The sequence below is a fragment of the Leptinotarsa decemlineata genome, unplaced genomic scaffold, assembly GCF_025532065.1.
Source record: "Leptinotarsa decemlineata unplaced genomic scaffold, Ldec_3_MD MMD2_tig00026307_RagTag_RagTag, whole genome shotgun sequence".
Taxonomy (NCBI): domain Eukaryota; kingdom Metazoa; phylum Arthropoda; class Insecta; order Coleoptera; family Chrysomelidae; genus Leptinotarsa; species Leptinotarsa decemlineata.
Genome location: NW_027412681.1, coordinates 12633870 through 12659782, shown reverse-complemented (window position 1 = coordinate 12659782; position 25913 = coordinate 12633870). Strand labels below are relative to the sequence as shown.

The window sequence follows — 25913 nt, the reverse complement described above, 5'->3', positions numbered from 1 at the left end:
AGACGTGGCCACTCAGAAGACTCAACTATCATTAGATATGTTGTACAATACACAATTGCAATTCAGTTCAGAACTCGTGGATAAAAAACGAGGTGCGTGCAATGAAATTACCCCAGAAACATTTCGGAATGTAGTGAATAGATTTGTAAACAGATCTCAGTATCGTCAATGAGTGGAGGGTAAACATTTTTAACGTTTTTTCCAAGTAATAAAATCTTATGGCAGGGTAAACCGCTTGGTAACGTAACGCATAACGGCGCCAGTATGTCTGGCTTCTCATTCTCCTCACTCTTACATACAGCGCTAGCCGTATCTCGCACAAATGATTTTCCCGACTATCTTCGCAAGACTCAGTGTTGAGTGTGTGGTCGACATATACTGTTGACAGCGAGCATATAACATAAAACTATCACCGCTTCGGAACATTACAGAAATCTCCTAACGAAATGTTAATTTGGAAATATAATATAATACAATTTATCAATAACAACAAGTCAAATGCCGCAACGCAACGTCTATATTTCAAAGTTCTAAATATCTTCAGCATCACATATATACATATTACTCTTACGATTACATAATATTTTGTATTCATTGGAATACTGAATAATCGTAAACAATATATTCTAAAAATAGAATTAAATCTTTAAATTCATTTTTAAAACAAAAACACAAAGTGTTATTGATTATTATAAAAATCTTACCAACAAGCACGTAATATTCTTTTATATACATCATTAGTATCATTATTTCATCCTAAAAATGTAACAATTGGCTTATGGTAGCTATAATACAGTGTGTAAAGACCAAATGGAATAAATTCACTATTTCGGTTACCGTATATATTTTAACAAAATCCCGAAACACGTAAAATTTAAATTGTAATTTAACATTCTTCAACGGAAAAATGCTACCATCCTACCTTCAATCCCCCGTCGAATGACAGGTACAACCCCCAATTTTTCAAATAAGAAGTATGATCATGTGAGGAAAATTATTTTTTAATAATATATTCTATTGATTATTTTGTGTATGTACATATACAGTGTGTGAAAACCAAATGTAATTAATTTATTATTTCGGTTACTGTACATTTAAAAAAATAATCCCGAAACACGTTAAATGTAAATTTTAATTTGGCATTCTTTTAACCCCTACCTTCAACCCCCTTCGAATGACAGGTACAAACCCCAATTTTTTAAATGGGAAGTATAGGTTTGTGATATTTCGTTTGAAACGTCTCTTCATTCTCTATTCAAAAGTGTTATCGCTTTCAAGTTCATTATAACAATCAAGATAAAACTAAGTAAAATCATGTGGTTACCGAAATTCGATAAAACACACCTAAAAGTTATTGCCATATACTCAAAACTCATTTCATGTTGAGGAATGATAATAAGAAAGTAAGCAAAAACCATAGCAATGTTCTTTTTAGATGGCATCCTTAAAAAAATTGTAAATGATTTCCGTGGCAACGTTAGTTTACAATACCTTATCAACTTGTTTTGTATGTTACGACATTAGTTGTCAGTATTTCAATTTAAGTTTGAAATTCATCAACTTCAAGTCTGACAAATGGTTAGATTAACAGAAATGCAAAGAATAACAGTTTCACAAATGATTGGTTACGAAAATAAAACCCGAACACAACAGGAAGTAGCTGACCTATTTCATGAGAAATTTCCTAATTTACCACCCATATCTCAAGGAACAATAAGCAAAATAGAGAAGCAGATTCACGAGCTTGGTCATGTTGGGCAGATAAATAAAGCAGCTGCCAATGCAATGAGTGATGAACGAAAAATTAGATGTGATGCTTGAATTTGAGGAAAACCCACATACATTTAGTAGACAAGCATCCTTTTCATTCAATGCTAGCCATACATCGATAGTTAACATATTGAAAGAAAATGAAATGCATCAATTTCACTAGTTCGGACTTCCATTGTCTACTATATAAAATGATTTGAAATCCCTGAAACAACTAAAAAAGAAGAATTGAAAATGAATATTAACCAAAATAAATAGTGAAATAAAATACAAGCAAAAATAGAACAATTGAATAAATAAAAAAAATAAAAATAAAGAAATGAAAAAATAAAATAAAAATAAGAAGTGGAGAGATTCCAAGTCACGTTAGTTCACGACGTTTCGATTGTTAGTATCTACAATCGTCTTCGGGTGATGACTGGACTGATTCCTCCGAGAGATGACTATTTATAGGTCGTTCGAGTATTTTCACTTATCCCCGCTTTCCATTTGGCGGGAGTTGGCCATTTTTCGCTTGACGATGGGTTTCCATATGTTGCGTATTTCTACGCTGGCTTGGCTGAATACGTTGTTGGACAAGATGTATGCGGCTTTCTTGAATTTTCTCCTAAACCAATGTTCCTCTCTGTGCAAGATCTCAGCTTGGGACCACCTGATGTTGTGTTGATGGGTCCAAACATGTGCTCGGCAATGCGAACATTCAATGGCCTCTTAGTTTCACCAATATAGGATTTCCCGCACTCACAGTGGCTGGTTTTCGTGAGCCTCACGAGTACGTGAGTGTACTTTGTCTCTCAACGTTCATGCTAATCGACAAAATTGCCGCTACTGGTCAACTAAAAATTCTCACTGGATGAGAGAAGAACACACGCAATTCCTTCAAATGGTTAATGTTTGGGCAGGGATTGTAGGAAACCATATCATTGGTCCCTTTTTCATTGCGGGCAACTTGAATGGCGATAATTATGTGGCACTACTTCAAAATGATGTCATTCCAAGTTTAGCAAATTTATATCCTGAATCAGGAAACCCTCAAGTTCCAGTGAATACGATATAGTTTCAGCAGGATGGAGCACCACCACATTTCCAAGTTAATGTCCAGCAATATCTCGATACCATTTCCCAATCGGTGGATAGGGAGGCGAGAATCTATTGAAAGGCCAGCGCGATCACCTGATCTTTTATCATTAGATTTATTTTCATGGGGATGTGTAAAGAGCAATGTGTACGAAACTGAACCTTAAGATTTGAATGACATGAACATCTACTTCATTAACATACATAGTTCTTTTTCGTATTCTACATTTCATTTCGTTTTCCATTACATATTAGTTTTTGAGTGTATTTTATCGAATTTCGGTAACACATGAATTTATTTTATCTTAATCGTTGCAATAAACTTGAAAGCGATAACATTTTCGAATAGAGAATGAAGAGATCTTTCAAACGATATATCACCAACCTATACTTCCCTTTAAAAAATTGGGGTTTGTACCTGTCATTCGAAGAGGGTTGAAGGTAGGGGTGTCATTTTTGCGTTGAAGATTGTCAAATTATAATTCACATTTGACATGTTTCGGGATTTTTTTTAAATGTACAGTAACCGAAATAGTTAATTAATTTTATTTGCCTTCTACACAATGTATATGTACATACACAATATAATCAATAGAATATTTTATTAATAAATAACCTTTCCTTACATGATCATATCAATATACATGAAATTTTGGTAATACCCTAAGTTTTTCTCAAGTGAAGCAGTGTCAATATTAAATAGTTCAACTTAGATTAGTTTAAGTTATCACTTCTATCGGGAGTCCCGAGACGCATACGTTTTTTTTATTTGAGATATTTATCATTGATTTATGAACACAAAACAGATGATTACTCGGGAATGGCTAATTCAATTTCAGCAATAAAAGTTATTGAGGAGAATTGAGATAACTACCAAACAAGGTACATAATATGAAGAAAAAAGTTGGTACGACCTCTCGGTGATGAGTGACGCAAAAATATTTTCTTCCTTTTCAAAAAATACTGAAAATGAAACTTTTTTACGTAAATTTTGTCTGACCTTGATATCTTGTTGTGTTCAAAAGTCAGGAGAGAAATGACTATTTATGAAACCACTGTATAACGACAAAAAACAATTCTTAAAAAATAATCAGCACATACTTTGTTTTCAAATATTTTTTTAATAAAAGTGGTAAAAAACATAGAAATTTTCATTTCTCTTTTAATTTTTTTAAATATATGAAGTACTAAAAGAATCAATAAGCAAAATTTTCTTCAAATACCTAAAATAATATTGATCTTTTGGATTTGTCTGTCTGTAAGTGTGACCCTTTAATCAACCCATTATTCTTTTTTTTTTAGGAAATCTCTTCATTTTGTGTTGGCTGTTGTTCACTTTTTCTCTGAATGCCGATGCAAAATGTAGTTTTTACGGAATGTGCAATACCGATGACAGAGGACTGGAACAATATTGTGTTCCATATTTTGATATACCAACACAACCGAAACCATTGGATGAGTCAGATCCTAATTATGAAGAGGCTATATCTGGTATTAGAGAATATTGTCCCCATCTGCTTGACGAAAATGGAAGTAAGCATTTAATTTTTTTTTCTATTTGTATTGCGGGTAGTCGTTGATTGTTATTACCCTCGTCATTGGCACAAGGGTGTTTTTCAATTTTATTTTTTACTATATCATACTAGATTTTTTTTCAAGTGACATTCATGATACTAGAAAATGGAGGTTGATATGGATATACCTTAGTAGAAAGTCAAGAATTATATACTAAGGAGCGTTTGTTTTGTTTGTGTTTTCTTTTATGAAGACCAGAAATGGTAGTGGTGATGATTAATATGCATATCTTGTTAAAATATGGAAACAATACCGACACTTTTTTTGTATTGCTCTCTTCAGAATGTGGTGATACGGAAATCAATCTATTTTGAACAAAATCGTTTGTGTCATGTGTATTATCGTTTTACGGTGATGTAGTGTGAGAATATTCCAAGAAAAGGTTAGGTTAGGGGTGATAGGTTAATTTTTTCAATTTGAATGCGTTTGGAATTATTTTTTTCTGTATGTGAAACTTTGATATAAGAGTAATTTTGTTCATATTCTGTTTTTATAGCGTGTTATATTAATGAGCCCGATTTCTTATTGACTTTTATATCACTAATATGTGAAGCTATTCTATCATTGAGAAGTCTGGATATTGTTACAATATAATCCAAATTACAATTGATGAAAGAAGTGTTATAAATTACTGGCTCTTGCCCAAAACTGCATATTGGCGAAACAGGAAGAACATTTTCTCAAACAATTAAAGACCATAGAAGTAGTTTTTTGAATAGAAAGATCAATATAATCCAAAGTTCAAACGTGGTTGACGATGTTTCGCGGTGCATTTCATTAGTTCGAACTTCCATTATCTAATATGATATAAATTGATTTGAAATCCCTGAAAGAATCTGTAAAAAATTTACAAAGGTAAACAATTTAAAAAAGATTAGCTGAATAAATAACAATTATTTCAGGCAAAAAAAAACTGAAATTACAATGAAATAAAATAGAAGCAACAACTAAAAATAAAAAACAATGAAAATTCAAAAAATTGTTTTACAAGAAATGAAAATTAAAAATTAAAGGATTCCAAACCAAGTTATTTCACGACATTTCGATTTTTAGTATCCAGAATCATCTTCGGGTGATACCTGCGTATCTCTACGCTAGCTTGGCTAAATAGGTTGGCGGACAACATATATGCGGTTTCTTTGAATTTTCTCATAACCAGTGTTCCCCCTTGTGGATGATTTAAACTTGAGCCCACTTGATGTTATGTTGATGAGTCCAAACATACTCTGCTATTCCTGATTTGCTGGTTTCTCATCGCTATGTGTGTTTCTTGTGCTCGGCAATACAAAATTTCAATGGCCTCTTAATTTCACCGATGTATGATACTCCGCACTCACAGGGTATCCTGTAAATGCAATTTTTGGAATCGCAGTCTGCGTTTAGTGGTCTGGTTTTCGTGAGGCTGCTACTAGTGGAGGATCCCGCCGCAAAATCACTACGTTCATAGCGTAGTTAATCAAACTCAAATTTGTACATACATTATTAATAGGAAAATACATTTATGACAGATTGCCAGTCAAAAAATGGCAGCCAATATTTTTATTTGAAAAAGTCAAGCTACTAAAATACTTCATGGCGTAAGAGCCGGGTCAATCTCTTTACGAAACCCTTCATCACTTGGAAGGATAGAAAATAATCATGAAATAATTCAAAGTCATTCAAGCAAATACATGAATTGAAAGATGTTTCAACCCCAACTTCAATATTCTAAAAAAAACACTCAGTGATTACAATTCCATCTTTTAATATTCTAAGTTCATAGACATCAAAATTAATACAATTACAGGATATGGAAATATAAAACAATCTCCAAATACGCAAAGTTGCACGGATGCGTATTAAGCATTTTACCTTAGTAAGTTGACTAGAGGAAAGTTGTAACCTCAGCATATAAATCTTTATAAATATTGAGGGAGATCAAGATCAACAGAAATTATTGAGAAATTTATTCAGTATTCATTGATCACTCATCAGAAACGGTTCCAGAGCATTTTAAGAATGCAGCATTCCTCCTTTTCATCGTTCCTGCTGGGTAGCAGTATGATGTAGGTTTTTTGGTGATTCTTTGTATCTTTCTTAACTATTATATTAACTACCCTTAGCGTAATTTTTTCGTTTTCATCATAATAAATATTTCATTCAGTTTTAAATGAGTTCTTTCATTATTTGGATGGAAGAGGGTTGGTTGAAATTGCGATAAATCCTCTCGTGATGAGCAAAGCTAGTACTGAGATGCGACAATACAATAAAACTCTTACATTTATTCTTCAAACTCCAATCTGAAATGTTATTAATATCCTTTTGCTGATATGTGCAGTCTCGGACTGTTTGTACTGATTTGAAGAGTTAAAAATCATAAGCAAAAAGAAGACAATCTATATATTTCAGAGCTGACGGTAAATCATTGATGAAAATTATGAACAGAAGTGGACCTAGATTCGATCCTTGTGGTACACCTGACCTGGCTGGAAATTCATCTGAAATTTTTCAGTTATCTTTGACAATGAAAAACCGATTTTGAAGATGATTCTCCATTAGTTCCAAATTTTTTTTATTTCATATTTACTCAATTATTATGAAATTTGTTTTCAGATTTCTTATACATCATTTGGTTTCCCTGATATAGCCATTGTGAGTACATACATACACATAGATGAAGCTGAAGAAGTTTTACTTCAGTCGTGTGGTTCGAAGCGCACTCCCTTTTTTAATTAAAAATATTTGCGGCCACATTTTGACTAGCATCCTGTCGTAAATGTAACTTCCTATTCACAAATGTATATAAAAATCTGAGTTAGGTTGACTACGCTATGAACGTAGTGATTCTGCAGCGGGATCCTAGATAATACGGATAGTGTTCCCAGATCTGAAACAGGTTCTGATGTTATACTTGGACCCAATCCTTCTTATCCTTCCCGACAATCCCGAAAGTACAAGTACGGCTTTTCTTCTTATAGAGCTCTTGCTGTTTTCTAGCTAATGCCTGTTCCAACACCACCTTGGAGTAACCATTCCATTGAAGATCATTTTTGATGATGCATAGTTTCTTTTCGAGACCTTCCTTTATATTACAGAGCCCGAAAGCACGGTCTAGTAGAGTCTTGATGATTCCTCTCTTAGTCGATTGATAGTGGTTGGATTCCTGGTTCAGATATTGTTCTGTTTGAGTGGGTTTTCGAAATACAGATGGGAGGACTTACGTTGTTGATGTGCTTTCTTCACTTTCACAATAGAGAAGGAAGTCCACAACGAATTGCCATTCTTGAACGTATCAGTGAAGAGGACCGACACTGAATGGAAAACATCTTTATATCGGAAACTCACTCACACAGGACAGTATCTGAACCAGGAATCCAACCACCATCAATCGATTAAGAGAGAAATCATCAACACTCTACTAATCTACTTTCGGGCTCTGTAATACAAATAAAGATTTCGAAAAGTAACTATGCATATCAAAAATGACCTGCAACGAAATGGTTATTCCAAAGTGATGGTGGAACTGGCTATAGCTAGAAGACAGCAAGAGCTCCACAAGGAAGAGAAGCCGCCACAACCAGTATTTCCCACCATAAGAGGATTGTTAGAAAGGATACGAAGGAACCATACGTGAACCATAAGAACCATGAGAAGCTACCATACGTGGATTGCGATTCCGAAAATTGCATTTACCGAATACCCTGCGAGTGCGGAGAATCATACATCGGTGAAACTAAGAGGCCATTGAAACTTCGCATTGCCGAGCACAAGAAACACCCACAGCGAGGAGAAACCAGCAAATCGGCAATAGCAGAGCATGTTTGGACTCATCAACATAAAATCAAGTGGGCTCAAGATGAAATCATTCACAAGAAGGAACACTGGTTTAGGAGACAATTCAAAGAAGCCGCATATATGTTGTCCAACAATGCATGTAGCCAAGCTAGCGTAGAGATACGCAAGATATGGAAACCTCTAATCAAGCTGAACACGACGGTCAGCCAGACGGTCAGCTTCCGCTAGAACCGATGAAGCGGAGAGAGGGAAGAGGGGATAGGTGAAAGCTCTCGAATGACCTATAGATAGTGGGATCTCTGTGGAATGAGTACAGTTATCATCCTAATAATTCTAACGTCGTGAAGTAACTTGGTTTGGAATCTTATGATTTTTAATTTTTCTTGTGATTATTCTTTTTTGGTTTTCATCTCGTGTTGATAGTTCATTTTTTAAATTTTTTGGTTATTGCTTGTATTTTATTTCATTCTAATTTCAGTTTTTTTGCTCAAAATAATTGTTATTTTTTTAGCTGATCTTTTTTAATTTTCTTACTTTTTTAATTTTTCACAAATTCTTTCAGGGATTTCAATTCAATTGTATCAATGGAAGTCCAAACTAATGTAATCCAATGTTCATCAAACATGAGATGGTTGCTGGAATGTTCAAAACAGGATGCATACGTGGAAGATATCCATACTAGAATTTTTTTTAAGGACAAAACACAAGCACTACAGAAAAATCTTAAAGGCGCTCTAAGAGCGGTGCCAGTGCGACAGTAGCGATTCATGTTGGATTCGAATCGCGGAAGATTACATTCATTTGGAAAGTTCACTCCATGTAAACACAGTTATTCATAAGTGTTCCCGATCAGTGAAGTTCGAGGCGTACTGAGTTGAACTTTGAAACAATGAGCAGCCACAGTCCGTCGCGTATTTTTGATACGAACCGCTTTGGTGGAATCAAATATGCCAAGTCAATTGAACACCTCTCATGAAGGTATTCATAAAAGAGAGACAAATCTCCAACCTGTGTTCGTTGTTCCAGACTATCAAGGTTGCAAGTGATGTTCGCGTCTCCAATCAGGCGGATGGCTCTTTTCTGGATGGAATCCAGCAGTTTCAGGGTATACTTAGGGGCGGAACTCCATACATGTGAACAATACTCCAAAGAAGGTCTGAAGCTCACAGCTTCAAAAAGCTTCAGAAGTTGCTGGGGACTGTACAGTTGTTTTTCGAAACATAAGAAAATCGAACAAATTGTATCCTGAAGAATATGATAAAGATCCAATAAGGGACCTTGATAGTTACGGATTATTGAAAAAAATGTTTTCAAACTTTGATTTTGAAAAAAGCACAATTCGGAGTTGTTCTAACTTTTACGTCGTTCTCCTCTATGTAATGAAGCCATGTAATAAAGCCAAATATTCTTTGAACCATTATATTACTTTAATAACTGATGATAATATTCCCTTTCAGAAACTAAAGATCTGTGTTGCGACCCTGCCCAAGTGATCGCAGTGGCAGATGGTTTTAAGAAATCCGCACCATTCAAGAGATGTCCTTCATGTGCCAAAAATATATACAGTCTTTTCTGCGAGATCACTTGTTCTCCAAACCAACATGAATTTGTGACTCATTATAACTTCAAACCGGCTCCCCAACATTGGCCTCGACGTAAGTTATTTCAAACCTTGATCTACTCAACTTTACATTCTCGCCTTTACACTTTTATCTTTTCCAACTGAAATATTTTTCTCACACACCAGAACTGATGAACTTTTTTCGAATTGAGTTTTACCGAACTAGTTTGATATGCACTGAGGTGAAAAAAACGTTGATAGAGTGAGCTGCATATTCTTCCGTAACAAAATGTGAGGTTTTTTTCTAAGAACGCCAAATGTATAGGGGAGAGTCGCGCCCTTAAGGAAAACACGCTCTAGAAATCATTAGATGTATTGAATTACAACTCTGTATATGTCAGCGAATACATGACTTATCTGGCAAACAAGTTCAAATTACAAATTTTGAGTTAATGTGGTGGGAGATAATGTGGTGAGCGGTATTATCGACCGCGAGCCATTATCCGACTCTCCCCTACCAAAATATTTATATAGACACAAATATTGATCAAATGCTTTTATGACTTTTTCCACGGCTCTCAAAAAATATATCAAACATTTGTATTTCATTTGTATTATTTGTACCCTTACTTTTTCATGGAAATAGGGAGAATAAACAAACAATCATTACTATACGACAGAAATCGAATATCAGAACAGTTTTTATGATTATATAGATTTGATTAGATAAATTAGACAGGCATTTAATAGTCCAAAATTCATCTGTGAAACTTTCTTCAAATTGAGGTAACGGGAGAATCTTGAAAAATGAAAAACGCCAAAAAATATTTCATTGAAGAGACTTTCATAATCGCATTCTATATTTTCTAGAGTAAAAAAAAACAAAAAAAGTTTTTTTGATGTTTTTAATAGTATGAGTGTTCCTCAAAACAGAAAACTCAAAATTGAGCATTTTGGTTAATTACTCCAAAAGTGCTGGTGATGATGAAATCAACTGCATTCATCGAGTTCCACAGAAAACTTTATAAAAAAAAATGGGAAATTGCAATGCTTTTTCGGTAATTATCTCCAATTCTTTTTTTCAAAAACTTCCAGTGGCAAAAAAAGTTCTGAAATGGTTTTGTATTCAAGTTGTTGGTTACAAATAATAGTTCAGAGAGTAGTCAAAATGGACTAACCATAACATCAATTTTTTTCCATTAATGTTAATACTCTCGAAATTATTCGAGAAGTTGTAGATATTAATAAATCGAAAAAGTTTGTTGACCTGGAAACATAGCATAATCCACAAGTAGAATATTTTTTGTTTCTGTTGAAGTGAGGTGTACAGAATATGTCATTACAATCCCTATAGCCCCTGTATGGGGCTCCAAGATACAGGAAACCCCCACTTTCCCTCATCCCATATTTCATCAAGACCGTCGTAAAACAAACTGGGGAGCTAATAAATCAAACCAAGCTTAGACGGATAATTTTGAAATAAAAGACTCTACAGACTTGAAGTTGGCAGCAGTCCGATTACTGTTGGGACCAAGATCTAACACGCATTAGACAAACTAGAAAAGTCTTGAAAGCACAGAAATCATGTTTATGAGATCAATACAAAACATCCATAACTCAAAACAAAAAAGTTCAAAGAAAATCAAGGAGAGACTAGAAGATATTCTTGAAGGGACCTCAGGTCTCAATTCGTAATCTGAAAACAAATATCGGGGAATACAGAAAAATAGGAGGTGAAATTCTCCGGGTGTACTTCCTCTAATCAGAAATTACAAATTTAACACCTGAACTAGAGAAAACAGAATCCGTGGTCGAATAGAACTTGTAAAAACAAATGTTTCGTCTGTTACTGCAACATACATCATCAGTGGAATAGTGACGAAGGTTATATTTTGAAGTCCCAGCAATGTCAGGTCAGGTTCTAGAAACAAAACATCCCAAGTGCAATTTTTGCTTTCAAGATAATTCAGAACATCACTAATGAGATGATAATTTCACAAGAATATTCATGCACCTAAAATTGTCTTGAAATTATTTTCAGCGGGTTGAATGTAACATCCTGTTGAGATAACTATTTTTTTTTTGCTGAAAATATATACTCGTACTCCTTTGTGATTGAGAATATTGTTCCAAATAGTATAATTAATGAAATATTTGATGAATGTGTGCCGAAATTTTTCAATCTTTGGACAAAAGACACTATCCTATTTGATAGAAAATAATAAAAATGAATAATTGAAAAAAAATATCTATGAATTATAACAAAATGTAACGAAAGTTGTAGATTTGGAGAAAATCAAATTGGTCTAGAACTCTTTCCAACTATATAGGTCACCTAGATCAGAGCAAGTTTCGCTTCGGGATATACAGGCCGTTTCTCTTATCGGGTGGTAATATTGCTGAATGTAAAAAAAGGTAACTGTCGTGGAGAATAGTCAAAAATATTTACGAGGATTTTCGCCCTTCTCGAGTTATACAGAGAAAATAAAAAATGCAGTTTTTGTTTGTTACATCAGAAAATATAAAAGATGGAAAAAAGTTTCATTTTATTCGAAATACTTTTTTTTCCAAATACGGACCTGTCTCTTTTATTACAAATATTGATGAAGCGATAAAATCACACTTCAGTAGTAAATCACAATTGATTTTTTTATAGCGTTTCATTTAAAATTACTAGCATTATCAGTGACAATTTTCAATCGTAAGTTTTTCTGTCAATTGCATTTTTTTCTCCAAAACTGTCAACTGTTGGCATACCTCATATATTATCCAATAATTCTGATGAGAAAATACACAACGAACATTTTTCCTATCTGGAATATTTTGTTTCACTTACCGTAAATTTCTCAATGCTGCATTTTTTGAAATAATTTTTGAACAAAATATTTTTATAACTCTCATTCCTGAAAGTAACGAAAATTAGTTTTTTCACAATTTAATAGCATCTCAATTCATTTACCATTTTTGAACACCTGTGGGTCTACTGAATTTTTATAACTGGAAAAATTAATGAGTTGTCATCTGTTAAGAACTGTCAGACGTTTATGTACTCGATTACATAATATTGAATACGTATTCAAATGACGAAAGGACTGATATGCTATTCACTTATGGAAAATGAGATAAAAATCATATTTTGGCGAGAAATATGTATGGTGAGCTGTTGAGCTTGATATTTGTAAGGCCTTTGACCGTGAGTCATTTTTGTGTATGGCTCTTCAGCAGGCAGCAGAAGGTTGCATATCTTAATGAGGATCCAGAAGTGATTTCGAATTGTGATGAAAGTAATCAAGTTCAATTCATTGCCACAAAACCCAGGCATAAGGGCAATAAAGTCAGGTCAGACAATTCCACTTAATGCTTCGATAAGTTTGTTGAGGAGTAAAATGGACACCAACATGTCTTGGCACAATCATGTAGTTGGAATTGCGAAGGCTTCTGAAAAGCTTGGAACACTGTTCCGAACCCAAAAACTGTACATACCTCAGCAACTTTTGATGCTTTATAGAGCTCAGATGATACCTTCTTTGGAGTATTGCTCTCAAGTACGTAGCTCTGCCTCCAAACATACCCTGAATTGCTGGATTCCATCCAGAAAAGGGCCATCAGCCCGATTGGAGACGCGAACATCAGGTATAACCTTGATAGCCTGGAATATCGAAAAAGGTTGGAGATTTTTCTCTCCTTTATAGATACTTTCACGGGAGGTGTTCAAGTGACTTGGCACATTTGATTCCACCAAGAGCAGGAAATATCAGAAATACGCGACGGACTGTGGCTACTTATCGTTTTGATGTTCAACTCAATACACCTCGAACTTCACTGTTTGAGAAATGTTTCATCTGGAGAACTGTTTATGTGGAATAAACTTCCTGAGAACGTTTTTCCAAATGGATTCAATCTCAAGCGATTCAAATCCAATGTGAATCGCTACTTTCACACAGGCACCGCTCTGAGAATGGTGCCTGTGTGATTTTCATGTAGTGCTTGTATTTTGTCATTAGAAAAAGTATCATGAATATTCAAATGTTAAGACGATTGGAAAGAAATTTGAAGGACTATGGTGCATTTGACAGAAATGAAACTAGAAAATGTATTGCAAGTATAAGGAGTCTAATGAAAGTTTTGGTTGAGCAAAAATTACCTCATAAATATTAAAAAAAAATAAGTTTTTTCCTCAATTTAGGATTGGTCAGTTACGAAAATATTTTCCATCAAGATATTTGTGAAAGTTAATATGGATTGACGAATCAGATTTCACCAATAATGGCTGGTTCAACAGAAACATCCAAAGGAACATTTACATAAAGAAACCAATTTCCAGGAATGGATCGGAATAATAATTTGGTTTTAAATTTTGGGAACAAACTTAATAGGTCCTTTCTTTCACGACAAGCATTTTGATATTGGAATACATCTGCAATTTTTATCCAATAATATTCATAATAGAGTAGCATTCCCAAAAAAATTGATTGAAAAAAATGGACCAATTGCCTGGCCAGCTCGACACCCATTCCTTACTTCTTTATGTCTTCTGTCTAGGCATTAATTTTCGACACCTAATACATATATCGACTATCTCAAACGAAAAATGAGAGATGTATTTGATAGCATTACACCCATCATGCCAGAAAATTGCCACAACTTATGTGTGTTCAACATAAGGGTCGTCAATTTGAGCTTTTCATGTAATATCATGCAGAATTCATTTTCTGTATTTTCCTCCCAAAAATTCATTATGAAATGATGAAAAAAATATATAAAGAAATGAAGTGTTACATATCACTGAATTGTAATTTCATCGCTCTATGAGTTTTGAAAAAAAAAGTTGGGAGTGGCAGTGTTGACACAAAAAGTTCAATCAACAAAATTTTCGTCCCTCATTTTTTATATTTTCTGAAATAACAATTTCATTCATATAAAACCAAAAATAGCATTTTTAGTTTTCCCTGTATAATTCGAGAAGGGCGAAAGCACATTTTCTTTGATCAATGTACTGTTCCACACGCTAGTTACTTTTGCCCCCATTTAACCGTCTTCATATCTGTTACGGCTTATAATATAGGAAGTTACCGCATGATGATAGAAGTGCCCTGTATATAGCTATATTCTACCTAGACGATGCTGAGTCTATAATTTTTTGATCTGCCGAAAGGTTTGGACTCAATCAATACTCATATTACAATTAACAAACTGAGTGAACTGGGTTTCCGTGGATTTCTGTCGTGACTGGCTTCATATCTTGAGGCCAGAAAAATTATTGTAAGAATTGACAATCAGAGATCTCTCCCACATGATGTGGGAGAGATCTCTTAAATGATCTTTCCAAATACGTCAGCACTAAACACCTAATTCTATATGCTGATGATACCACTTTAGCAACGAAAGCAACGTCTGATGAGCCAATTGCAAAAATGAATATACTGGCAAAGGAATTTATCACGGGATGTTGGAGAAATTCTCTGACAGTAAATTTTGCTTGAACAGTTTTTCACCAGAAATGAGATATCTGAGAATAGTAGAATCTCAGTAAATGATAGTGAAGTCCTTTTCGCGAAATCCACCAAATTTCTTGAAGTATTTGTGGACAATAATATGAGATGGAATAGCAATGTCAATCACATTTGCAAGAAGTTGAATAGTAGTAACTTTGCTATATTCCAACTGAAAACTATTTTTGTGACGAGCCAGTTGATCAGCATTTACTATGCTATTGTTTATTTCCACATTTCTCATAATATTATTCTATGGGGTGGTGCATGGGAACATCCAGGGTCTTCGTCTCTCAAAAGAGGATTATACGATTGATTTTCGGCCTAGACTATAGAGAAGCATGTCGTAATCATTTCAAGGAACATGGAATTCTTATATTTTACTCTGTTTACATCTACAAATGCATTCTATATGCAAAAAGTAATTATTATAACTTTTCTCTCAATTCTGATCATCACGACTACCCAACTCGATCGTCGAAACTTATTAGGCCTTCTAAACATGAAACTAGTCTGTATGAGAGAGCCCAAAATACAGAGGAATTCAATTTCTAAATAATATGCCTGCCTGTATGAAATAGGAAGACAACGTCAATGGTTTCAAAAGAAAACTTAAAAACTTTCTATATAATGAATGTTGCTATGACATATCAGAATCCATGAGCAAAAAGATAACGTGAGTTATGGCACTCGGATGCCATATTATATTATTATAACATTCAAAACTTCCAATATTGTTATTACATCTGATTTTATGCATACATTATGTCTGAGACTATTCCAATATCATGTAAATATGATCTGATATTGATCTGATATTTTTTTTACCGACGTAGACACTGGTCAGGCCCTATCCCCCGAAGCCCCGATACATTCGGGAGGGCGCGCCAGCATTATCAACCAACGACCACTCCCCACACCGTCCGAGAATCATGTGCCCTGAGCAAGCGCAGTGAGTCAAGAATGACAGCCTTCTGCATCTGTCTGGCTACGTTTTTTGCCTTAGTGCGGAAAGCCGGTATGATTTTAAGATTCAAGAGTAGATAGGGCATCATTTCACCAAGGACTCCAATAATCAGAATAACCATCTTGACAGAGTGATCTGGATAGAGTCTGCGGAGTTTGAAAAGACGATAGTCGTCTCGCTAGGAGCTGAAAACTCCACGATAAATATCATTTTGCTCTGGTGGTCGAGAAGGACTACATCAGGCTCACTAGCTTGTATGAGCCAGTGGGTGGAGAACGAATAGTTCCAATAAATTCGGCACTTCTTGTTTCCCACATCGGATTCAATATCCCCCGGAGAGTAAGGCAACACCGGTGTCTCGTTAGAGTGTCCCGTGAGAGTGCCGTAGATGATAATATAGCACTCTTAGGGCCGCGTTATATTGATGGATATAGACCGAGACCGCATATGCTGGATATGCTGATAGCAAGTGCATTAGGGTCAGGAACCTCGATACCCATCACGCGACTGCAGTAGACTAAGGTGTTGAAGACACCATCTTGGCAAACTATGATGAACCCCTCAGTTTCTGATTTCAGCCCACTCAACCTGAGAAAAGCGAACGTCAGGCGCTTTGAAAAGCCAAGGTCTCCAATGTTATTGAAGAAGACCCCATGCATTGGCTTCTATTCAATTAGAAAATGTTTGGTATACAGCAGTTGCTCCAACACCAAACTTGGCCGAGTCACATGATTTGAAATCAATACCAAATCCAATTTTCCTTGTAGGCTATCCTGTAAAATGTAGTGAATGAGACGAGTCCTCTCCCTGGGGATACTGATTCGTATCGTAATGTTTTGTTCTTTTTCATTGTCCTTATCATTCGCTCTATCTATTCCATTGTTTTTTGCATAGAGTCTCAATATGTTCCTAACATTGAGGTGAATAGAGATGTTTTATTATTATTTTAAAATTACTTATCGTATTTCCATTGAAAAATGACCCTCAAAGGTCTCTTGAAAATTATATTGGAATGAAACTAAATTCAACAAAACTATAAGTCAAAAATATTTTTCAGGGTACGTCACCGACTTCGATTTGAACATTTACGAATCGACAATGAATAAAGTTTACGCATCTTGCAAAGATGTTTCAATGCCGTCTACAGGAGGATTGGTTATTGAGAGTGCATGTGGAACAAGCGGGAAGTGTTCTCCAGAACGGTAAGCACAGCTTTTTTCCGAAAGTAATTAGACCCCAAAAACTTTTTGAAGTTATCTGTACGAGTATATTTTGTCTCAGTCGAGAAAAAAGTTTTGGTTAGTTTATTGGTAGTGAATTTGCACATTTTCAATGAATGCTTTCATAACATAAACAGAGGTACTGAAGCACGTAGTTATAAAATATATTCTCGGTCTTGGGAAAAGCGGAATGAGAAATAGTCTAGTTTACGAGTTGAGAATGGTGTGATGGCTCATTCGATCCGAAATGCACAAGTTATAAACAAATCAAGATGTAAAAGAGATATTTGGGTTTTTGCAATTATTTTAAAAAATATGAAGAATTAGGAAACTGAAAAAAATACATCCTCAAAGTGGAAGACATTTCAAAAAAAGTCCTAATTTCGGAATATCTCTTTCATTCATGATTTCAATATAACGCCGCATCTAAAGCGAGTACCTACGTCAGAAAAAAATTAGGAAATGAATAATAATTTATAAAATTGAGGTTATTCTAAATACTATAAAAAATCTGAGCATCTATAGAAAAAAAATTTTTGGAGAAAAAATTCCGTTGGAAAAAAATTCTAAGTCAAGAATAGGCTTCGCCCATTCGAAAAATCGATTTCACATATAAATAACACTGGATAATTTTTTTTTTGGTTCCAACTTGATTTTTCGGTATTGAATTTTTTTTTAGAAGAAATGAGTGGGCAGATTTTGTAATGGGTTGAATTTGCTCCAAAACATTTTTTTGACCGAACACTATTCAAACAACAGTTTTTGAGTTGTACAGCTAGAAAGGTGAATGTTAATCGAAACCAAATTTTCTTGAATTTGGAAATTTTCAATCTTACAGTGAATATAATTGGGAATGAACGCTGTGAAGTTATAAAATTGTTAATTGTTATTAATAGTGTTCTGTCTCAAAATCTTGCTATCTAAATTATTATTTTTTCAAATGAATTGTGAATCTTACATTTTTAGTATTCAGCCTAGAGATGCCAGCTCTAAAATTTGTACAACAAAGCAGATAAGCAACCCGCGTAAAGCTACAAGTAGCTAGTTTTTCTATTCCTCAATTGTTCCTTGTGTCCCTTATCTTGGGACCCGCTATTATGACCTTTCCTACCTTACCGACTAAAAAAACCACTCATGAGTGGTCGCTCTGTGTCCACAATCTGGACACAGAGCTACCAGGTGTCTTTCGAACATTTTTCCACTCGCTGAAAAAAAAACCTATGTTAATCCGAGCTTCTCTCCACAATGACCAAGTTGAACCCCTTCTCCAACTACCGATGTGGAACATTGCATTTATAAAATAATTCATTACGTTTCAAACCTTGTACGAGTACAGTCAAAATAAATCTTGTCTTGTCTACAGTACATCTAGTCAGTTATTTTTCTCATCCTATCTTTTCACAAGAGTTAATGTAATTCTTGTGTGCATTAAGCATTCATACTTACGATAAAATAATCGTGGGTCAGAACATACAGACTATAATTTCTATTTAAACTAAATATACGAGTATAAATCGTTAGAATTACTGATTTTTCTTTCATTTTTGAGTTGGTGGTAACAATAATCTTTGATTATCAGTATTCGAAAATTGCTTTTAATGAGTTTAAATCGCTGAAATCGTACAAATTTTCATTCATGACGGAATCAATTTCGACTTTTTTGAAATTTGTAGTTTCGCTAGCTTCTTGATTCTTTGATTCTATAATTTTAATTTTAATTTCTGAGCATACATTATTATCGGGAAGTGATAAACAAATAAGTTCTTCAGACAAATACTATAGATGAGTGCTAAATTTCTTTGACACTGCTTGTGAAAGTTTCTTATTGATCGTCTTATATTCTAATAATTTTTTTAATTCCGAATCTTGTCGTGGAGCTTGAATTGACAAAGGCGCACAATACAAAGCTTATACGTACAATAGTGAATGATGAGATGAGTGCTAAATTTCTTTGACACTGCTTGTAAAAATTTCTTATTGATCGTCTTATATTCTAATAATTTTTTTTATTCCGAATCTTGTCGCGGAGCTTGAATTGACAAAGGCGCACAGTACCAAGCTCATACGTACAATAATGTTAAAAAAATTCAGATACGACGGAGTCCTCTGCTTCCGACTCTTCTAAGGGAACATTGTTCCTGGAACAGGAACATTTTCAAGTAATAAGCGGCTTTCGAAATCCACCGTGCATGGTGTGTAGGTCCAGGATCTTCAAAAATAGTGTTTTCTGTGAGACGATTTTCCAAATACAGAGACGCTTGTTCGAATAAAACTAGAGGAAGTTTGAATTTTAGTTCATTGATATTATGATTTCATAATAACTATGGATTAAAATTTATCAATACAAACTGCCGTTTCTAAAATTATTAATTTAATAACTCTGTAGAATTTATTGTAAATAATATTTAGTGCGAGATCAAAAGTTAAAAAAACATGGTATTAATGATCATTAACTTTCATTTCTCCAACTCTACAGCTCAAAAACTGTTGATAGAAGAGTGTTTGCTCTAATTTTTTTTTGTAGCAAATTGCATTTTCTGCAAAAGATTTATACCCATTAAAAAGAAAATTGTTGATACCAAAAAACCTGTGTTAATCATATGAGAAATCAAATTTTTGAATGGGCTGTCTTTAATTGTCTTTACAAAAATTCTAACGGTAATATCATTTCTTCAATAAATTATCAGATTTTCAGGTAGTATTGAGAAACTGAGTTGAACCTCAAAACGATGAGTAGCCACAGTCCATCGCGTATTTCTGATATGCACCGCTTCTGATGAAATCATACGTGACAAATCATTTGAACACTTCCCGCGAAAGTATCTATAAAAGAGAAACGAACACCCAACCTTTATTCGATATTCCAGTCTAACAAGGTTGCAAGTGATGTTCGCGTCTCCAATCAGGCAAATAGCTCTTTTCTGGATTGAATCCAGCAGCTTCAGAGTTTGCTTAAGGGCTGAGCTTCATACATGTGAACAATACTCCAAAAAAGGTCTAATCTGAGCTTTCTGAAGCATCAAAAATTGCTGAGGTGTGTACAGTTTTCTGGTTCGGAACAGTGCTCCAAGCTATGAGAAGCAGCTTTTGCAATTCCAGCGTCATGATTGTGCAAAGACATATTGGTGTTCATTTCAACCCCCAACTAACTTATCGAAGCAGAAAGCAGAATTACCTGTCCTGACATTATTACATTCGATTCGGAGACATTTTTCTTCTTGGAGAAACCCTATGCTTGGTTTTTGTGGAACTGAATTAAACCTGGTTAGTTCCACCCCTATGGAAATCAATTCTAAATCCCCATTAATATATGCAACCTCATGTTACCGGTGAAGATATGCATCCGCAGCCGATGTCCTGGAATGGAATGACGAGACAAGTGTGTTGTCATCAGCAAAGCAATATATTGGATTCTTCGTTTTTTCGATTGAATCGTTGATAAACATAAAAAAGGGGGTTGGAGACAATACACATCCCTGGGGATCACCAGGTAAAAGTATTCGAGATATATCCATCGACAGCTACTTCCAGGTAAATTTTTTTCATGGAGCAGATCCGACAAGCCATAGCATCAAAGTTTAGCCAGCAAACCCTCATGCCACACACGGTCAAAGGCCTTAGAAATATCAAGCGCAACAGCTGGGGGACAGAAGATTGCCTGTTGATATTTGTTTCAGAGAGCCATATTGATGATCGCTCAAGATGGTAAAGCCTTCCAAATATTTAAGAATATGCTGGTTTACGCTTATCTCCATAATTTTTGATACCACTGATCGCAAAGCGACTGGTCTAAAGTATCTGCTAGAATGTCCATGCCTTTTTTGGGAATAGGCTGAACAGAGCACTCTTCCAACTAGAAGTAAAAAAACTCTTCCCTATAAGACAGGTTGATAATTCTGCAAAATACTGGTGCGAGTTCATTTGCGCACTTTTTGAGTACGATGTCGGGCGCCTTGTTGATACTGAGCTGTTTCAAAATTCGCCAAAAATTCGCCAAAATTCACAATTACAAGTTGAATCGGGGAATCTAAGGACGTATTTTGGACATGATTTCGTTTCGTTCACATCTTCTACTTTTCCTCCTTTTACCCCCTTTTTGTTACTCGTCTTGCCAGCTTGTGGTATCATCTGTGTGCGATTCATTTTTCTGTGTGCTATTAATATAGGTTACCGCGGTCAGCAATTTCATGTCTTGTAGTCCGCGTTGAACCGCGTCTGTAGTTTTCATCTGTTCGACGTTTCTTTTTCTGCTTTAAAGCCATTTTCAAGAACCTAGTGAAACTGAAGTTACATGACTCGATGACGGAGTCGTAAGCTACACGACCCCCAAGTCTCGTCACTGGCTTTGTTCTGGCTTTGTTCATTGGAACATTTGACATTCTATCTATCTAGATGATAGATAATAATTTCACCTGAGTTTATGTGAAAACTAATTGGAATATGTGTGTTGCACAATGAAGTGTTACTTGAATACGTTATGGTTTTTCCAAACCAATTACATACTGACTCAAATTGATACGTGAATCCCCCCACAATAACCAACAGTATTTCTATGCTTGCTTCTTTACAAAATTTCATGCACTATATAAACAGTACTACTAATAAAAATATCAAACTGGAAACGATAATAATAATAATGATTTATTAGTTCTTTAGATTATGTCTAGCATAACATAGAACAAGTTACCATAGTACAGTATCAGTATAAGATAAATTATTATTAATATTAAAAACATTTCACCGAAATTGTAGTCAATATAATCAATATAGTTATTGATGTAATGGAGTGTATGACAGCATGTAAAGGGACTCAATATAATAATATTGGTGATTAATCATTTGTAATTTGTAATAATTAGGTAACTATTAAAGATTCACATGTGACTAATTGAAATGTCAAAGAAAAAAAGGAATTGTTGGTCCGTCATAATGATTATAGAATTTCCAGAATAGATACATTTCATCAGTTACTGATGAAGCCACCGCTCAGCAAACCGATGAAGCTATCGCTTAGCGACTGATAAAACTACCGTGTTCTGAATAAAATTTATTGTGAAAATTTTATTATAATCTTCATAGATGGTGTTATTAATTTTCATCAAGTAACGGGTCAGAGAATTCATAAATTGCTTGTGTGAACCAGCTACCAGCGCAGCGGTTTAAGCTGCTTCATCACTGAATGTGGTATAGTTCAAGTGAACGATATAGTGCAACGTACCTTTCAGCAGCTCTCATTTAATAACATTTTTTCTCAAACTTCAGCACCGTGGTCGTTCAGGATATAATATGTTCATATGAAAGTTTTTTCCTGAAATTGAACTAAAAATCACGTCCCTGAATATGTGAAACACCCTGTGTATACCTGAGTTCTGATTAGTAATTTGTATTTTTCATATCACCACCAAACTTCAAAAGTGTTTCTGTTCATATGTAATCTGAAGTTTATTTTCAGATTTTTTGAGTTTACGACTGATCCAGTAAAGAATCTCTTCTCCCCTTTCAAGATGAATTTCAATCCTGTTAATGATTCTGTAGTTGGAGCTGTGAATTCAACATCATATTCTTGTGAAGAGGCTTGGGTGAGTTCATGATGATAACTGATTTAGCGCTAGAGTCTCTACAAAACATAATTCCACTTAATACACCCCAGTAAAAATTGGCGGAAATGGTATCGTGCTAGACCCATAATCCTAAAATTGTGGTTCCATTCGACCACGGTCTACTATACCGGATTTTGTTCTATTTTTTCAAAAATCATGGGTTCGAATCCAGCTTCGACCGGAGTTGGAGTTCGGTTGTTTCTACGAGTACTTCGTTACATAGCTGATGAGACTTCTCCTAAATAGGAGATAATAGATTAAATAAATTACTTCGACTTTATTATTACGAAAATTAATAATAAACATGTTTTTGCAATCTTCCACAAACCATTTCATACGGACATTGTTATACATATATTTGTCATGCACCTTTTGGAACCTTTGGTGTAGTAATGAATATTACTGGAGTTTTATCCCAACACCAAACCGTTATTTCAACACTTCGACCCGTGTTTCGATCACCAAGTGATCATCTTCAAGAGGAAGATCAAACTAAAAATACGTACATTGTTATCCTTATATATATACCATAGATACCTCTTCTAGGTACCTGTGTGTTGAGTATCTTAAATTGATTTTACAATATTGCTTTGTCTACTAGCCTTGAATTAATTTTACAATGTGTCTTTATGTGATAGTCAGGTAAATCTGATCAAGCTATATAGTATACTATTAGTTATTGGTCCACCATCGTTATTCTTAATATTTCCACATTCTCATAGATATCTAGATGCCTGTTTTTGTTAATTTGTCTAACTGATCTCAATGAACTAAAGTCTATGGAATGGTTTTGTGGCAAAATATGATGGGTGACTGATGATTTTTCTGGTCTTCCATATTTTAGGTGTGCTAAGTGTTTTTTATATGTTATTTTAATTGATCTTTTTGTCTGTCCATAATATTTTGCTTCGCAGTCCTTACATTTAATTTCGACTTTGTCGAGAATTCGGTAAATATTTCCGAAGTTCTTCGTGAATTGGTGGTATGGAACTGAGATATATTTATCTTGATTTTCGACGTTTTTAAAACTCGGATTGCGTTCATTCTCAGCCTCTTAGAGATGATAACTTGGTAATCAAAACACGTGCATTCAATAGTATGCTTCACAGACTATTGAATATTCCACTTTCGGAAAGTAATTTCCAGAGAGAGCTGACTTCATAAACAGATCGAGGTCAACAACGCTTACAAGGTAGATATTATCGACTCCATCCTTTCCAAAAAACTACATAAACGAGCCATGGACCAGGTCTTCCCAAATTCAAGAAACGATAAGGTCCGCTATAGGACATTGTGGTGAACCCACCAATTATATCGCCCGTTTTTTGAAAAAGAATGCGAATAATAGTCTAAGTATATTTATTAAAAACAATGGAGACAAAGCTTCGGTGTCGGATAGATCAGGAGTATGTAAGCTGACTTTATATTGGCCAAACAGGAAGAACCTTTTCCCAAAGAATTGAAGAGGGTAGAAGTAGTTTCTTGAAAAGAAAGGCCAATTTCATATTGGCAAACCACCTTTCAGCAGAAGTTCAATCATGATTCGATGTGTTACATTTAGAAGAGTTTAAAACTCAATATGACCAAATAGAATTAAATAACTCCCCGTTACTGAATATTTAATCAAATGTGGAAACTGTTTAGAGGTAAGCTGAAGTCATTTCATTCATTACAAACTCAAAAACACATAAAACATTGCTAAGTAAAATTCGGGTAATTGAAATTTGCAATATGTAGAATTTAGTCAGTAAACTTTTCACATATATTCAGTGGACATACTTGAAGACTGGCCTTAAATCAAATCATCTAAAGGAACAATTCGTTCAGGTCAGTCTCAACTCTATACACTGTAGGTTAATGGACTGACACCTATCAGAAAAAACTACTCTCCTGGCTAATACAACAAAGGGCGTTGGATTATATCCGACGGGCGTCAGTGCTGGATTCTTCACTGAATTTATTCCTGCTTATGCTGTTGGCGATATAACTGCCGAAATAGATTTTTAATTATTGGAACACATTTGCAGGCCGGTTTCGAGCTGTTTCGCCACTCGTCAGTGCAAGGTAGTGTATATCATCAACATAAAGCCGATGATTTCTGATAACTAAAGATCGAATTCCTTCAGAGTATCATTCCTCGAACTAGGCTGAAGCGGACAACAAACAACAGGTTTGTCATCGCGCTTCTCATTCACAGGCAATAACGAAAATCTATTGCGGCAGTTGTATCGCCAACAGCATATGCAGGAATAACTTCAGTGAAGAATCCTGCACCGACACTTGTCAGATATAATCCATCGCCCTTCGTGGTATTAGCCAGGGGAGTAGTTGTTTTCTGATAGGTGTCAGTCCATTAACCTACTGTGTAGGGAGTTGAGAGTGGCCTGAAGAAATTATTCCTTTAGAGATGATTAGTTAGTAAAGACACGTCTGGAGAAGCCATTGTATGGCCAACAGGTATTGCATTTTTGTGAAACTTTGTGGCAGTCTTGATTTTCTATTATACTGCAGTAATGGACTCTATGATAATAATAATAATATAACAAAAAATATACATTCTCATCTTTCATAAAAACAATCGGTTACTATCCAAATTTTTCACTAATAGATAAAATGAGTTGTTTCCTTGAACATCATTTAAGGTTGCCGTCTTATAGGGCTTCACAAACAAATTCACCAGAGAAACTGTTTCAAATAATTATCTGTTCTGTTTCCCTAAAATCACGAAAAAGTTAAAAATTTTAATAAATATGACAATAAGCTAAATATAAAAAGAAAAAAAATAATTGAACCTTGACGATCCAGTTCGATGTATTTACAAAATCCCATCAGTGAAAGCCACACCAACAGAGGTTTTGGAAACACTTCAAATTTTCA

General features: G+C 34.7%; 1 protein-coding gene across 2 annotated transcripts in view; it reads left to right on the top strand.

Annotated features, from left to right (window-relative positions):
• Positions 1 to 25913, top strand: part of LOC111502706 (NPC intracellular cholesterol transporter 1 homolog 1b) — a 111637-nt gene that overhangs the window by 3104 nt on the left and 82620 nt on the right. For both annotated transcript variants that reach the window (XR_012466989.1, XM_074181005.1), the window contains exons 2-5: positions 4150 to 4380; positions 9654 to 9851; positions 17274 to 17418; positions 22889 to 23015. Coding sequence is in view for 1 of the 2 variants with exons in the window: in XM_074181005.1 (XP_074037106.1) it covers positions 4150 to 4380; positions 9654 to 9851; positions 17274 to 17418; positions 22889 to 23015 (701 nt within the window). In the remaining variant the exon portion in view is untranslated. The remainder of the gene's footprint in view (positions 1 to 4149; positions 4381 to 9653; positions 9852 to 17273; positions 17419 to 22888; positions 23016 to 25913) is intronic.